General features: G+C 44.9%; 3 protein-coding genes across 7 annotated transcripts in view; 1 reads left to right on the plus strand and 2 right to left on the minus strand.

The window, feature by feature from the left end:
* Positions 1-15,499, plus strand: part of LOC132242638 (GTPase IMAP family member 6-like) — a 464,769-nt gene that overhangs the window by 184,286 nt on the left and 264,984 nt on the right. The gene's annotated exons all lie outside the window — the stretch shown is intronic.
* Positions 1-15,499, minus strand: part of LOC132242655 (GTPase IMAP family member 7-like) — a 235,691-nt gene that overhangs the window by 138,402 nt on the left and 81,790 nt on the right. The gene's annotated exons all lie outside the window — the stretch shown is intronic.
* On the minus strand, positions 571-6,426 carry LOC132242632 (GTPase IMAP family member 2-like). Of its 2 annotated transcripts, none has more exons than XM_059711534.1 (3): positions 6,137-6,426; positions 2,666-2,701; positions 571-1,806 (listed from the first exon to the last, which is right to left on the minus strand). In XM_059711534.1, the coding sequence occupies exons 2-3, from the start codon at positions 2,691-2,693 to the stop codon at positions 827-829; spliced, it is 1,008 nt and encodes a 335-aa protein (XP_059567517.1). In that variant the 5' UTR covers positions 2,694-2,701; positions 6,137-6,426; the 3' UTR covers positions 571-826. The 2 variants fall into 2 exon arrangements, with proteins under 2 accessions (XP_059567517.1, XP_059567518.1); XM_059711535.1 differs by lacking the exon at positions 6,137-6,426 and adding an exon at positions 3,190-3,377.

Consider the following 15,499-nt stretch of genomic DNA (forward strand, 5'->3'; position numbering starts at 1 on the left):
TGTCTTTAAAACTCTTCTGAAGCCACAGGCTTCCTGTGGAAGGAAGTTTTAGTTGCTGCTCAGCTGCATGTTCCTTTCTTGCCAAGTTACCTGCATGTTTAGTCCTGCACTGTGGGTCCTGCCTGGCCTGAGTTCGAGCCTGGCAAGTAGCAGGCAGAACAGGACTGAAATCTGTCCTGTTGGCACCTCACAAGGAGAAGCCAAGGGAGACACGGGCTGAATACCTTGTCTCAGGTCAAAGGACTTAGATGATGAGCTGGCCTGGTCCTCAATCCAAAGGTGTTCCTTTTCCTGCAGGAATCCCCTCCCCTCTCCCCCGCCCCCACAAAGCCTTCAGAATATCTCCCCTGGGTCTTATGAGATTAATTGTTTTGTGTGTAGAAGTCACACTCTTATGACTGATACCAGATGCATGAGTGTGTCTGTGTGTAGTTAGTGGGCATAATTGGGGTCATTGTTGAAAGAACAAAATTAAAGACATGGGATCTCAGGAGCTTTACAGCTTACTTATTGTTGTTATTTTATTACATTCAATAGCAATCATAGTATTTTAAAGGAGAAAAAGAGTTTCCAGGAACATAAATCTGCTTTAGACATTTTCAAACAGGAGACGTTTTATGTTTACAGCTTTCAAAAGGTTTTGGTATTATATGTCAAAACAAACAGTAACTTAAAATAATTTGGTTCATTAATAAATTGAGTGATGTTAAGATTTAACGCTTCACAGAATCTTAAATATTTACTGGTGTCAGGCACTGCATTTTACAGAGGAGACCCTGTGATTACCACGGTATCCCAGTGATAAATAATTCCTGATCCATCACTGTCATCTAGGAGTCTTGCATTCCACACCAATGGTCTTTCTGGGAATTATCATTAATTTTCTGAGGATAATGGACAATAAGCTACAGAACAAATTGCACATACTACAGAATAAGCAGTAAAAAAAATTGCATATTCTGAGCAATACGCAAAATATCAGAATTAGCAATCTGACAAACAACCAAATGCAAATGAGAAAACACGGTAGTATTTTGATTAGGGCTCTTTTTAGGCAATTCTCCTTGGCCATGGTTGTGCGACGTCTCTGAATTTCCATGTACTTTATAAGACTCCCTGTGAAATCCTTTAATCTTTCCTCTGACTGCTCAGGTCCACATTCTGACCCTGTCGCTAGGCTGTAAAGCTCATTGGTATAGTGGTCACCTCTTTTCTCCATCATCAGGCCCTCAATCAAGTTCATTAGCTCCTTCACTTGGTCATCCCGATCACTCCCTTTTGCTCGGTTATTAAAGCCACATGCTCGCCCCCCACACGCTGCCACCAGCTTGCCTAGGGCTTTATTTTCTGAGTCGTAGATGTAATCCATCAAGGAGCCTCCATCGAGGTCTTCCTTGTGGGTGAAGAGGACAATTGTGTGTCTCATGGCATCCTCTCCAAAGATCTCCTTGACCCTCTGTGCGGCCTGCTGGTCCTGGGTGGTGAATCGGCCCAGCTGCGTCACCAGGAGTAGCACATGGGGTCCTGGGGCCGACAGCAGGTAGCACCTCTGCACCTCTGTGTACAGATCAGAGTGGCCCTTCTCAGAAAATATATCTGGTGTGTCAATGATGACCATCTCTCTCTCACCCCAGCTTCCTCGCCTTTCACTGCAGGTCTTAGTGAAGGCCTGGGCGCACAGCTGGGACACAAAGGCCTGCTTCCCCAGGATGCTGTTCCCTGTGGCACTTTTACCGGTTCCTGTCTTGCCCACCAGGATGACTCTCAGCTCTGATCCTCTGCTGGGTTGGTTCTTTATATAGGGTCCTGTTGAGAGCAAGTTTACTGTGTTATTATTGTACTGGTCATGCCAATGGAATATTTTTAATGATCAGGTGTTAGTTTCACAAAATGGGAAAAGATACTCTCACAATATATTGCATTTGTGAAATAGAAGCTAACTAACTATCAAATAAAATAAATTAATCATGGGGCTTTTTGTTTTCATTTTTATAAATTTTTTTTTTCTATTGCCATTTATTCCCTCTAGGGGTTTCTCTAGGACTATAGCATATTGCCATGTTGGATCCTAGGCAAATATACTTGAAGAGGAAGATACAAGATGGATTTAGAAACACATTTTGTCAAGCAAGGCTTGCCTGCATCGCTCTGTTCTGGCCCCTCTGAAAGACTAACTTTCTGAGGATCAGAGAAGTGGTGCCAAACTGTGGGTTCCACCTCTAGGTGGGTTAAGTACCCTGACTTGGTTCCAAAGCCAGAGAGAGCTCCTCTGCTCTCCGCTGGGCAGAGGTGTGGTCATGACCACCATTGAAATGGCTGGACCAGGGAAATATGGGGATGAGCAGTGTAAAACGATTCTCTAATGCAGGAGTGGGGAACCTTTTCTCTGCCCAGGGCCATTTGGATATTTATAGCATCATTATCAGGCTATACAAAATTATCAACTTAAATTAGCCTGCTACATTTGGTCAAACATTTAATTAACTCACCCCGAATGCCTTGGCAGGGCCAGACCAAATGATTTCGAGGGCCTTATATGGCCCACCCCTGCTCTAATGAATAAACAGCTCATAGCTTATATTCTGCTTAGAGAGGACAGCATGATATTTACAGAAAGTAGGCACAGACTATGGCAGAACAGGCACACACACCGGAAGTCTCTTACCCGAGTAGCTGCATTGATTTTGGTCCATTGCGGCTCCTGAGGGACAGAGAGACAGGAGACCAATAAAACAGCAACAACAACCTTATTACTTTTAGTTCTGAATCATGAAAGACCCTTATATTCCGAGAGCAGGTTCTACAGCCGTGCCTCATTTGTTTACATGAAGCTGACAAGGTGAATGGAAAGAGAGAAATCAGGTCATTTGCCTAAAGTCACCCAGAGAGCATCTTGTTTGAATCTGGCAGCACATCCAAAGCGATAAGGCTCAGAAAACGCAGGTAACATTAACGCCCAAACTCTTCCCAGTGCCCACAATTTATCGGCTTTGTGCTAAGGAACCCTTCTTTGCCAGTAACGTGTAAACTAAGTTACATGAAGTTTGCAGTTCCTGAAAACTGGCTTCCCTTCAACCAAAGGCAGTCATTCTAAACCATTTCCCTTAAAACAGGATGAATTCGTTGTTAAAATGTCTTTTTTCGGGCACAGCCTGGGAACTGCAGAACTTTTCTCAAATGTGGGCTTACCTAACTGACTGATAAAAGACACAGATGGCTCCCCATTCAAAACTGTGCGTCGGCAGTTCAGCTCCAAAAGAAAAAGAAAAGAAAACAAAAACCTGCTTCTGTCTTCTTCTCTGTCATCTCCGCTGAGCTTCCCCACTGCAGAACAGCCCCACCTGAGTCTGTCTGAAATTCTCACGTCACAGAAGCAGAACGAAGAGTTCAAATGGGAAATGTAAGCAGGAGTTATTTGCTATCATGTGGCCCAACTGTCATTTCTTGTCAATAGAGAAAACTATTTTAACTGGACAGGGACCCCAGGGAAGTTGGTCCATTCGATTCCTTGCCGCTGGGGCTGTGTCCTCACACTCACAAGCTTCCTAAATGCTAAGGCGGCCTGAGAAAGAATTCAACCTCATCCACACCTGGTAGCAGTGACTTGTTGTAAAGGCAGCCATTTGGGGGAGGAGAGAGAGCATGGGTCAGGGGACACCTCTGTGAGGGGACGGTACAGAGGTACAGAGGGAGACGGGGACAGAAGGGGAAGCCTGAGAAAAGCTGTGTTGTTAGAGTCAGATGGAGAGTAACAGACATTAACCACGCCAGCACTGTGAACTCAACTCACTGGCAGCGTCCCTGGCACCCCTGCTTTTCTTTCCCATCCAGCTCTGTCACATCTCTTGGGGACAAAGGTGTAGGTAGTGTCTACGATAATAATGTGCAGTGTCTGCATTCAGGACGATCAATTCACAGAGTTAAAGTTGAAATTCTTCAGATGCTCTCTTTCCTTGTTTACGTGACAATCATCACAGCAGGGGAGACAGACTATGACACTTAGATTGCCTTTGAATTCCCAGACTAGTAGTGAGGCGTGTTGCTCTCTGTCCCCAGCCATCCATGAGGAATAATCACGGGCCCTGGCCTCACTATCAGGGGGCTGGGACATGCAGGGGAGCCGTGGACATGGGTGAACACCACTTCCGTTACACACTGTTATCACCTTGTTTTGAATCTGTCCTTGCTTCTTCACTGGGCAGCCTCTTAAGTGTGCTTAAAGTACGATACAAAACGGCCAACTCCTGCTTACTGTCAGTATTCTATTCCTAAAAATACAACCGTCTGTGTCAAAGTACTAACAGGGAGCTATTTCCTACCTTTAATATGCAAAGCAAAAATAATGCAATATACATCAAACCCAAAGCTCATCAATTTCTTACAGCATATATAAAATTCATAAAGCACCCATTCAATTTTGCTTCCAATACAAGAAATTTAAAACAATGCTTTTCTGAACACCAAAAAGTACTTTTGGTTTATAAAAAAATCCTGTTCAAATGGCTAGTATCAAAAATTCATGTTGCTACAGCATGGAGACTACAGTTAAATACTGTGGTGTGTACTTGAAATTTGCTAACACAGCAGGTCTTAAGTGTTCTCACATACAAATAAGATAATTATGTGTGTGAGTTGATGGGAGTGTCAATTAACCTGATGGTGATAATCACAAAATACATGTACATCAAATCATTGCATTGTGCACTCTAAATATATATAATTTTGTTCTCCAATTATACCTCAATAGAGCTGGAGGGAAAATAAAAAGACAGCAAGTGAGACTGGGGAGCAACCAAAACATTGTTGGTGACAGTGTAAAATATTAGACCATTTTGGGACAATGTCTGGTAGTTTCTATGTCCTTTATTAGAGTACTAGAGGCCTGATGCATGAAATCTGTGCAAGAGTAGGCTTTCCCTCCCCCAGCTGCTGGCACTGGCTTCCCTCTGGTACCTGGGACTCAGGCTTCACTCCGGCCAATGGCAGGCAACCGGGACCAGGCCGCCCCTGCAGCCCCAGCGTGGTCTGGAAGGACATCTGGTTTAATTAGCATATTATGCTTTTATTATTATAGATTAGGTCTTTCTCCATGTAGAGCACACACATTTCTTGCCAAGTTTATTCCTGAGAATCTCACTTTTTGTGTTGCCATTCCAAATCAGAATTTTTCCTTGAAAAAAGAATTTTCTAAAGAGTTTTTATTTTGTATGAAGGAATAAAAATATTTTAATATATTAATTTTAAAACCATCCAGTTTACTTATTTTAGCATTTCTAAAAAATACTGTTTTATTTCCTTTTGATTATCTTGGAATTTTTAGGTTGATCATAGACTTGGTTGCAAATAATGATACTTGATTCCCCTATTTCCAAATATATACCTCTTATTGCTTTTTCTTGTTTAATTACATTGGTTGTTACCTTTTATTTATTTATTTTTAAATATGTATTCATTTGTTTTAGAGAGAGGGAGAGAGAGGACAGGGAGAGAGAGAAATATCAATGGGCTGCCTCTTGCAAGCCCCACCTGGACTGGAGCTGGAATCCCAGCCACCTCTTGGTACACAGGATGATGGTCAACCAACGGAGCCACCCGGGGCCAGGCTGGTTGTTATCTTATAAAAAGTGAGCTAATGTGCGTTTATTTTCCCAAAGTACTAACAGGGAGCTATTTCCTAACTTTAATAAGTAAAACAAAAATAATGCAATATACATCAAACTCAAAGCTCAGCAATTTCTTACAGCATATATAAAATTCATAAATCACCTATTCCATTTTGCTTTCAGTACAAGAAATTTAAAACAATGCTTTTCTGAATACCAAAAAATACTTTTGGTTTATAAAAAAATCCTGTTTACATGCCCTAAAATTTAGGGTATCAAAAAATCTTATCATTAACAGTAATGCTGGTTATGGGAATTTAATTCATTTATTTTCAAGTCCGGGTAGTACACTTTGTAGCCTGTGATTCCGACTGGTTCCCCCACTATCCACCCACTGTGGCCCCCAGCGCCACCATCACTGTCCTGTTTCAGCGATGGGGGAGCCCAGAAGTGTGGTAACCTGTGTGAGATCACCCGGCAGTGAGCAGCTATGGCTGGGCCATGGCCTCTAAGGCTCCTCGGTGTCCCCTTACCTGGCAGGCGCTGCCAGCGGGGCTCTGTCGCCCCAGGAAGGTGCTCTGTGGCCTCAGGAAGAAGCAGGTGGGCGCGCGGGAAGCCAGGCAGACACTGTTACACAGGAGCCCTCTGCAGATCCAGCATTTCAGGACACATGGCTTTCCAGCAGCAAGGAGAAAGGGGTTGCTGAGCTCCCCGTGGCCCCCTTAGACGGGGGACAGGCCCTCTGGATGGGCAGGAAAACTGCTGTAAACAAGACCTGGAGACCAGCGAGCAGCCCTTGCTGTGTCCCCCCTTAATGGGACGCTTCCTGTCAGAGCCCGCCAGCTGCCAGGCACCTCCCATTTCCTTTTTATGATGTGTTAAATAAGCAATATGTGGAGGAAGAGGCTATGCAGGCAGTGATGGACCCTCCTCCCCCATCAGAAACAGCCCCTTGACACAGGAGTTCCCAACATTCTCCTCAGCACCCATCCCAGGAACACCTGCCTAGCCCTACCCCACACAGCCCTTCTCCAGGCTCTGCTTCTAGAATGTTCTTGCTCACTAGGGACACACAGGCATCGCTGGTCCACAGAGGGCCTGGGGACCAACTCTAAGGACATGAAAACTTTGATGGGCTCCCCAGCCGCAGGTGCTGGCTGCCCCCTCTTTGCCATTGGACAGAGCAGCCCGGGGGCTCATAAGGACTGGAGTGTTATGTATGGGCAAGCAGGAGCAGGGCTGTCCTTCCTCTGTTTGTCAACTGGCCACACATTTAAGGCTGGAGCAGTGAACACAGAACATTACCTTGCAAAGCGAGATGGAGAACACAATGTGGGCTTAGGCTCCCACATTCTGTTGGTCAATTCCAATAGTTTTATTTGGAATATTTGCAAATCAAGGAAGCTCTTCTTATAGGTGCTGTTTTTTTTTAATTTAATTTTTTTTTATTGCTTAAAGTATTAGAAAGAGTATTACATATGTGTCCTTTTTTCCCCCTGCCCTTGACAATCCCTTGGCCTCCCCTACCCCCCCCCCCCCAGTGTCTTATGTCCATTGGTTATGTTTATATGCATGCATACAAGTCCTTCGGTTGATCTCTTACCCCCCTCCCTCCTGCCCCACAACCCTCCCCTGCCTTCCCACTGCAGTTTGACAATCTGTTTGAGGCAGCTCTGCCTCTGTATCTATTATTGTTCATAAGTTTATAATAGTCTTTATTATCCATGAATGAGTGAGATCATGTGGTATTTTTCCTTCATTGACTGGCTTATTTCACTTAGCGTACTGATTATTAAACAAGAAATTGATTTAGAGCACCAAGGATTTACATAAGTGAGGTCAGAGGGCCTAACCTTGAACTCAGGGGGGTAAAGTCCTTTAAAGCACAGCCTGAAAGAACACTGTACTAGCTGGAATGGTGGATTGCAGCTATTTTATAAGAAGATGCTGGTGCTAGAAAGTTCAGACAATGGTCAGAAGTCCGTAACTAGGAACCTCATATATAGAGGCATACGGGAAAGTCAATGTCATAATTCATTTTCCACACATTTGCTTATCCCATCTTACATGCCAGGCACTGTATTATCTACTGGGGACAGAGATGAAAAGGTCAGAATCAAAGGAAAAACTATTGAACCTCTCTAAGAATATATGCTTCAAATTGTTGAGAGCACGTTTTTGAAAATCAGATTGGGGATGTCATATTGTTAGTAGTGAAAATGGCACTAGGTGTTAGACCTCAGTTCAGCAACATCGGTACTGGCTTAGAAAAGAATTCAAACCCAAGACTGAAATTATAAGAAAAAGTTTATTTAGGGACATGCAAGTAGAAGTGAAGTGAGCCGTAGAAGAAATGGGCTCAGAATACAAGTTACATAGACAAAAGAAGCATCCTTGGAGAGGCAAAAGAAGGACCTCAGAGACTAGAGATGCACCCTGAGAGAGGAAAGAAGGGAATGGGAATAGGCAGGGTGTGCTCCGTGGAGAGAGCCATGCTGGGTCCTCCTCCCTGAGGGCTTTTATCAGGGGCTTCAGGGGAGGATCTTAATAGAATCTTCATCAGCTTTCCAGGCATATCTCCTCAGGGTCCTGGTCTCAACTGGTTGTTGGTGCCTAGCAGAGGGTCATTAGTCAATGCAGCTGGTCCTAATGTCAGCCATAGCTCGCTTGTCTGGTTTTTCGGTTTTGCTGGGCCTGTAGCTGAAACACAGCTTAGGCTTAGGTGTCAACTCCAGGGGTTAGAGCTTAAGGGAGTGGTCATGCAAGGGCTTTTGGTTTTTCTAGGCACCCAGGGCTCTCTGCCTTGGGGACTTTCTGCACCATGCCCATCATTCCTACTCTGCCATCCCTATCCAACTGCCTACTACATTTCCTCCCAAGAAATCTTGGCTCTGAATTCTTTAAATGAATAGGGGCATAGGGTCCCTCCTGTAGCTGCTTCTTGCTGACGAGGAATGACATTTCCTTCAAAGCCAAGAGATTCTTGCTCTCTGTCAGAGGGAGATGAGGCCTGGGGACAGGAGGAGGTTGCAATGGTGTCTAGTGTCAGCAAGGGGTGGGATTCCCGGAGTACAAATAGGGCTCATAACCTGGTGGAGACAAATTATGTTATAAATCATAATATTATTGGGGCAAAAGCCAGAATGACAAGAATTATGACTAATGGTCCAATGAAAGAGAGCATCGCAGCAAGTATCCATAACTAAGATTAAGTATGCCTTGGGCCTTACCTTAGAAATTGTAAAGCTCAGGAAAAGATTTAGTAAGACAACTAACTGAACTAGAGTCTAATCTTCTATATACAAAGGCAGCTACCATATTACGTAATAATAGACAAACATGTAAATTGACCGTACCATCGCTACGCTAATGAGCCAATCAGGAGAGTATGCAAATTAACCCAACAAAGATGACAGTTAATTTGCATACATAGGCTCCAAGCAGCAGAGCGAAGCCTGGCAATGACGCAGGAGTTCTGCCCCAAACCAATGGTGGAGGGCCTCTGGGCCTGCTTGGTCAGCGCTGCCTCTGGGATGGAGGAGCAGAGACACGGCCCGCAGGGGGCTGGCACCCAGAAGCCCCAAACTCGCCTCAGCGCTGGGGTTGGAGGAGCAGAGACACAAGCCTTTAAGGAGGCCCAGTACCCAGCAGCCCCAAGCCCCACAGCCGTGGAGGCACTGGAGCCTCTGGTGTCAGAGTAACAGAGACACAGCCCACAGGGGGGCCAGCACCCAGCCGCCCCAAGCCCTGCCTGGGTGCTGGGGTTGGAGGAGCAGAGACACAGCCCGCAGGGGGGCCAGCACCCAGAAGCCCCAAGCCCCACAGCCGCAGCAGGGCTGGAGCCACTGGGGTCAGAGGAGCAGAGACAGAACCTGCAGGGGGGCAGGCACCCAGCAGCCCCTAACCCTGAGGCCACAGAGGCGCTGGGGCCACTGGGGTTGCAGCAGAGACACAAACCGGCAGGAAACCTGTGGAAAGGGAGATAAACTGTCATAACTTTATCTCCCTTTCCACAAGGTGAGAAAACTGACCCTGATTTATTTAGTGATATGGCCCACACCTTTCTACAAGCACAGGGTATGTTATGATCACTCCAAGGAAGGTCTGGTGAGAATACTGTCTCCAGGGAATAACACTACTGTGGCAAATCATCTGAGAGAGGAAACAAGCTTTTGTTGGGTTTATTCTGAAGGTCAGAGAACAGACCACCCCAGCATATGCCATGTTGTTATATTGATGATCTTGACCTGCAGATGCTTGAAAAACAGCAAATGCAAGGAGAGGTTTTCACTGAAGTTTCCTGTTCTGCCTAAAATAGGACCCCCCCCCCAAAAAAAAAGGTTCCCTTGATGGGAAAAGTGCCATCAGCCAGTGAAGACTGACTCCTGTCACAGGACAGGAGACTAGAAGTTGACATCACACCCAAACTTTGTTACAAACTATTTCCCCACCCCCATTCATCTTTCCTAAAAATCATGTACTCTCCTCTAAGAGGCCTACATATCCCGTCCCCTTTCCCTAGGAAGAAGGTATTAAATATGGATTCTAAGCCACCTTGGGGAGTTATTCATTTTTCCCTGGGATCTCCCACATATACATGAGGTACACATGTTAATGAACTTTAGTTTTCTCTTGGTAATCTATCTTTCATTACAAGGGCCTCCGCTAAGAACTCAGAAGGGTAGAGGAAAACTATTTTTCCTCCTCCATAATTCTATCTCGGGAAATCAAGTCCTGGGCTGAACAGTGAGTTTGGCTCAAGTGCCAAGCAGTCCCAGCTGAGGGGAGGGAAGCTTCTAGGGGGAAATCAATGATACTGGCATCAAAGTAGGACAGAGGGCACACGCATGGGTGCTGGTGGGAGTTTAAAGTGGTTCAACATTTTTGGAGGATGATTTGGCAAAATTGATAGAAATATTCAAGGTACATCCAAGAGTCTTCTTCTAGGAATCTCATCTGCTGAGATAAAGCACGAGTGCATAAGCCCTGGTCAGAACCCAGGATGATACTGCAGGCTCCCCTTCCATGATAGGAAAACCTGCTAACAACCTGCATTTTTAGGCAAGGTGGCATCTATACTAATAAAAAGGTAATATGCTAATTAGACTGAACATCTTCCAGATGTCCTTCCGGACAAAGCCATGGTGGCAGGACTGAGGCAGAGGCGGTTAGAGGTGATCAGGCAGGCAGGGGAGAGCATTTAGGAGGATCAGGACGGCAGGGGAGAGCAGTTGGGGGATCAGACCATCAGGGGAGAGCAGTTAGAGGGATAAGGCCAGCAGGGGAGAGCAGTTAGGGGGATCAGACCAGCAGGCAGGTGAGCGGTTAGGTGCCAGCAGCCCCGAGGGGTCCTGGATTAGAGAGGGTGCAGGCCAGGCTGAAGGACTCTCTGCTCCTGTGCACAAATTTCATGCACCAGGCCTCTAGTAGGCCATAACGACCTAACAACTGGTCCCTATGACGCCCACTGTGGCCAGCGAACCACCTGATCAGGGGATGGGGCCGGCAGCCAACCTCCCCCCGGCTGGCCTGTCCCTGATTGGACTCTCCCACCCTGATCAAGAGCCAGGCCTGATGGCCAAACACCCCCTCCTTTCCCCCTCCATCAGCCCACCCCACCATGGTAGGCCTGTAGCTCCTACCCTGGCCAGCCCACTTCTGATCACACCCCCCCACCCCAACAGGGAGTGAAAATTCATTCGGGCAACCCCAACCTCCTGCAGCCCCTCCCCCTGGTCGGCTATGCCCCCAATGAGCCCCGACCACCCTAATCATCCTGCAGCCCCACCCCCTAGCCAACCCCACCCCTGATTGACACCCTACCTCAATAGGGGGCAGGGCTGGCTGGCCAATATCCTGCAACCCTCCTCCCACCAGGCCCCACTCCAGATGGGCCCTCCCACCCCAATCAAGGGCAGGGCCGGTTGGCCAACAACCTGTGGCCCCTCCCCCAGGCTGCTGGCCCCCAATAGGCACCCCCCCCACCAACCCCATTGGGGCCGGGGTTGGCCATGGGGAAGGAGTTGTGAGTGGTGGGCCGGCCCTACCCCCAGTTGGCCTCCCCAACCCTAATGGGGAGCAGGGCCCACCAGTCAATCAACTGTGGGCCCCTTCCCCAAACTGAGTCGGCCCTGATCAGGGACCCTGATTGGGCCCTGACCTAGGCTGGCCGGCCAGCCAACCTCCTGCCATCTCCTCCTCCCGACAGGCCCAGCTCTGATCAGCGCTGACTGGAGCCAGGCTGGCTGGACCCCACCTGTGCACAAATTCATGCACTGGGCCTCTAGTGTATGCCATAAAAACACAATTTCTCTCCCTAAAGTCACTCTCATTTCAAATCAAAAGAGCCAAATTAAGACTAATCTATTTACTGCATTAAGTCTAGTTTCAATTTGGCCTGATTATTTGCATGAATACAACAAGAATAGCAATTAATCATATAGGCTCTTTTAAATCTGCTTTGCTGGAATCTCATAAGAAATCTCCAGATTAAGCTTTAATTAGCAACTCAGGGCAAAGAAGCCAAGCCACAGTTGCCATCAGGCTTTTCCTGCAATACCTATAGATTTGGGTGAATTCCTCAAGTTCTCCAGCTTCCCAAAATGTTTTGAAGCTCTTTCTTTGTCATCTCCCAGGAGAGCAACCTTAAGTCCTTAGCTGAAAAAACTGCCATGAACCATGTAAATAAGCAAGGCTCCAGGCTGTTTATAAAAGGGGCTTTTATCGGCTTCCCAAATCAACCTTAATTCGTTAAAACTTTCTGGTAACATCCAGAGTCGAGGCGTGTTTCTCTCAACCATGAAGTCCAGTCAAAGTCTTGGTTAATAAACCCAGCTTCTAACTGTGTCCTGTTATAAACAGTACAGATTCCTAGATACTACGCGGGGCTCCCCAAAGTGATCCTGCCTATTTTCACTTTCATAAACATAGTGTGAGAGTTCTGTCTGCTCCATATCCTCAGAAGTTTCTTAAAGTTCTCTCTATATAGAGTTTTTTTTTTTTACACAATTGTAGCTTCATTCTTACGCATTTTATTTTTGTTACTTTAAAACACCACAAGTTGTTTCTAATTGGCTATTGTTTGTATGTTAGTTAACTTTTATGGTTTTTATTTAATGTTGTACCCATCACATTTGTAATTAGAAAACTTAGCAGTTAATTCTCTTGATTTCATAGGTGATGAGATGATAATTTTAGATACATCTTTTTGTTTCATATCCATGCAATTTCATTTTATTGCATACAGTCATACATCACTTATCAACTGGGATCCATTTTGAGAAATGCATCCTTAGGTTATTTCCTCATTGTGCAAACGTCATAACATGCACTTATACAAACCCAAATGGTCATCCTACCACACCCCCAGGCTATATGGTATAGCCTATTGTTTCTTTACTATAAGCCTGTACAGCAGAATTCTGTACTGAATACTGTAGGCAATTATAACACAATGGCAACTACCTGTGTATCTAAACATAGGAAAGGTACAGTATATGTGTGGTACACTGTTCTTTCATATGCAGTGCAGTGAGTTTTTTTACACCAGAATCACCAGAAACATGTGAGTAATGAGTGCACTACAATGTTACAACAGCTATGACATCACAACAGCTATAATGTCACAACAGCTATGATGTCATTACATGATAAAACTTTTTTACCTCCAGTGTAATCCTGTGGGACCACCATTGTATGTGCTCTCTCTCATTGAGTGAAATGTAGTTATGTGACACATAATTGTATTTCCTTCAGAAAAAAAACATTTAAAATAGTGTTAATGGTGAACATTTCAAACCTCCAAACTTCATTAAACCTTCAAAATCTTTATCAGAATATTTTTATGATAGAATACACTCCCTGAGGAACATTTTGGTTCCATCTTTTCACAGCTGTTCCAGAACAAAAAGATGAGATGAAGCATTCAAATAACTGAAGGGGGTCCTTCAAGGCCAGAGCATAGAGGAGAAAAAAGACTCTGTAATGAAATGAGGAGGAAAATCCAGGAAGTAATCATATTTGGCCATGTCACCTAAAAGGGGTAAGGGGAAGGGAAAGCGCAAAAAACAACAAACTGATGATCACAGCCCCAGGACACAGACCCACTAAGAGGGTGTGATTTAACTCCAAGACCACACTACCCCTCCCTCACACCTGACCACCATATTGACAGGGCTCTGGGATGGCAAGAGTAAACTGAAGCTGCAGGAACTATGAGGGGCAGACTCTATTTAAGGAGTCCTTTAAGAAGTACAAATTGGCAGTTACAAAGCAGTCACAGGGATGAAAAACACAGCGTAGCAAATATAGTCAATAACATAATACCTATGTATGATGCCAGATGGGTACTGGATCACATCGTAAGGTATACAGGTGTTTAACCACTATGCTGTACACCTGAAACTCATATAATATTGAATGTCAACTGTAGCTGAAAAAAAATGTAATAAAGTTTTCAAAGCTTTACAAAAGGGGGTCCTTAGGGAACCCCACAGACAATAGGTGAGACAAAATTCTACAGGCCTATTGACTTTAGTTCCTTATATCTGTTGTATCACATCCAGCTTTCAACATTATAAGGCCTAGTAATAGGCAGGAAAAATACACAGTCTGAAGACACAAAGCAAATATTAGAGCCGCTCAGATATGACACAGATTTTGGAAATTTCAGACACAGAATGTGTGTGTGTGTTTGTGTACACACACATATATGAAGAGATTTCTTTATTATAAAGGATATTTATGTATTATAAAAAATTGGCTCACATGATTTATTATAAGGATTTGGCCCATCTGATTATGGAGTTAATAGTCGCAAGTTCCAGTCAGCACACCAGAGACCCAGGAGAGCCAGTGGTGCAGTTCCCACCTTCTGAAGACATTCCGTTCAAGACTCAGTTCAAGTCCAAGGCCTTTTCCTGAGAGAAAATATTTAAAGGAAGGATGAGTTAAGGGAAGCAAAGAGACAATGAATTTCTGTCACAATAGTGAAGGCATAGGATAGCTGCAGGAATTGGGCTGTTCTCAAAGAAGGGAGATTAGTTAAAAAAAAAAAATCATTCTTCCAGCAAAGCAATTTTTAACTGATGTTCCACAAGAATTTTTAAAACATTTAACAGCTGACTATTTAGTCAGGGGCCCTAACTGCATTCCCTTAGACCAGGGGTGGGCAATCTTTTTGTGAGTGCGTGCCAAAACCAGCAAAATCTCTGACTCAAAATTCTTCTGTGTGCCAATCCTAATTTTTTGAGAACATGTTACACTTACTTGATATCTCTTAAGGTGTACGTATGTGAAGAACCTTGAAGAAATAATAAAATTCATTCGAGCGACAAAAACACAGTATACGATGATGAAAAATACATTTATTTTTTAATGTATACATACACGTACACTGGTAGTCCGACAGAAAACTTTATGACTCCATCTGATACTACCAGTGGGGCTTTTGCTGCTGCATCACTGATGACAGAGATTTTACATCAGGTTTATATTTCGTGACCTTCAGAGATATGCACGAGCTACTACTTTCATCTGTCAGGCTACTCCTATTATGAGACTTAACAAAATTCATCACTGAGAACAAAGATTCACAATTGTAAATGGAATATTATAAGAGAGGGTTTCACATGCCAGCAAAAGTTACTGGCATGCCATGTGCGGCTTTCCTGCCAGGGGTTGCCCACCCCTGCCTTAGACGGTCAAATTAAAAAATGAAGTCCTAACCTGTTTGGCTCAGTGGATAGAGCGTCGACCTGCAGACTGAAGGGTCCCAGGTTTGACTCCAGTCAAGGGCATGTATGTACCTTGGTTGCAGGCACATCCCTAATAGGGGGTGTGCAGAAGGCAGCTAATCAATGTTTCTAAGTCTCTATCCCTCTCCCTTCCTCTCTGTA

This window comes from Myotis daubentonii, chromosome 10, assembly GCF_963259705.1.
Source record: "Myotis daubentonii chromosome 10, mMyoDau2.1, whole genome shotgun sequence".
NCBI lineage: Eukaryota > Metazoa > Chordata > Mammalia > Chiroptera > Vespertilionidae > Myotis > Myotis daubentonii.

Excerpts from the sequence above, each read along its gene's own strand:
- LOC132242632 (XM_059711534.1), bottom strand. The coding sequence starts at position 2,693 with ATGGACCAAAATCAATGCAGCTACTCGG. Across the intron at positions 1,807-2,665 it reads AAATCAATGCAGCTACTCGG|GACCCTATATAAAGAACCAA; the intron begins GTAAGAGACTTC and ends TGCTCTCAACAG.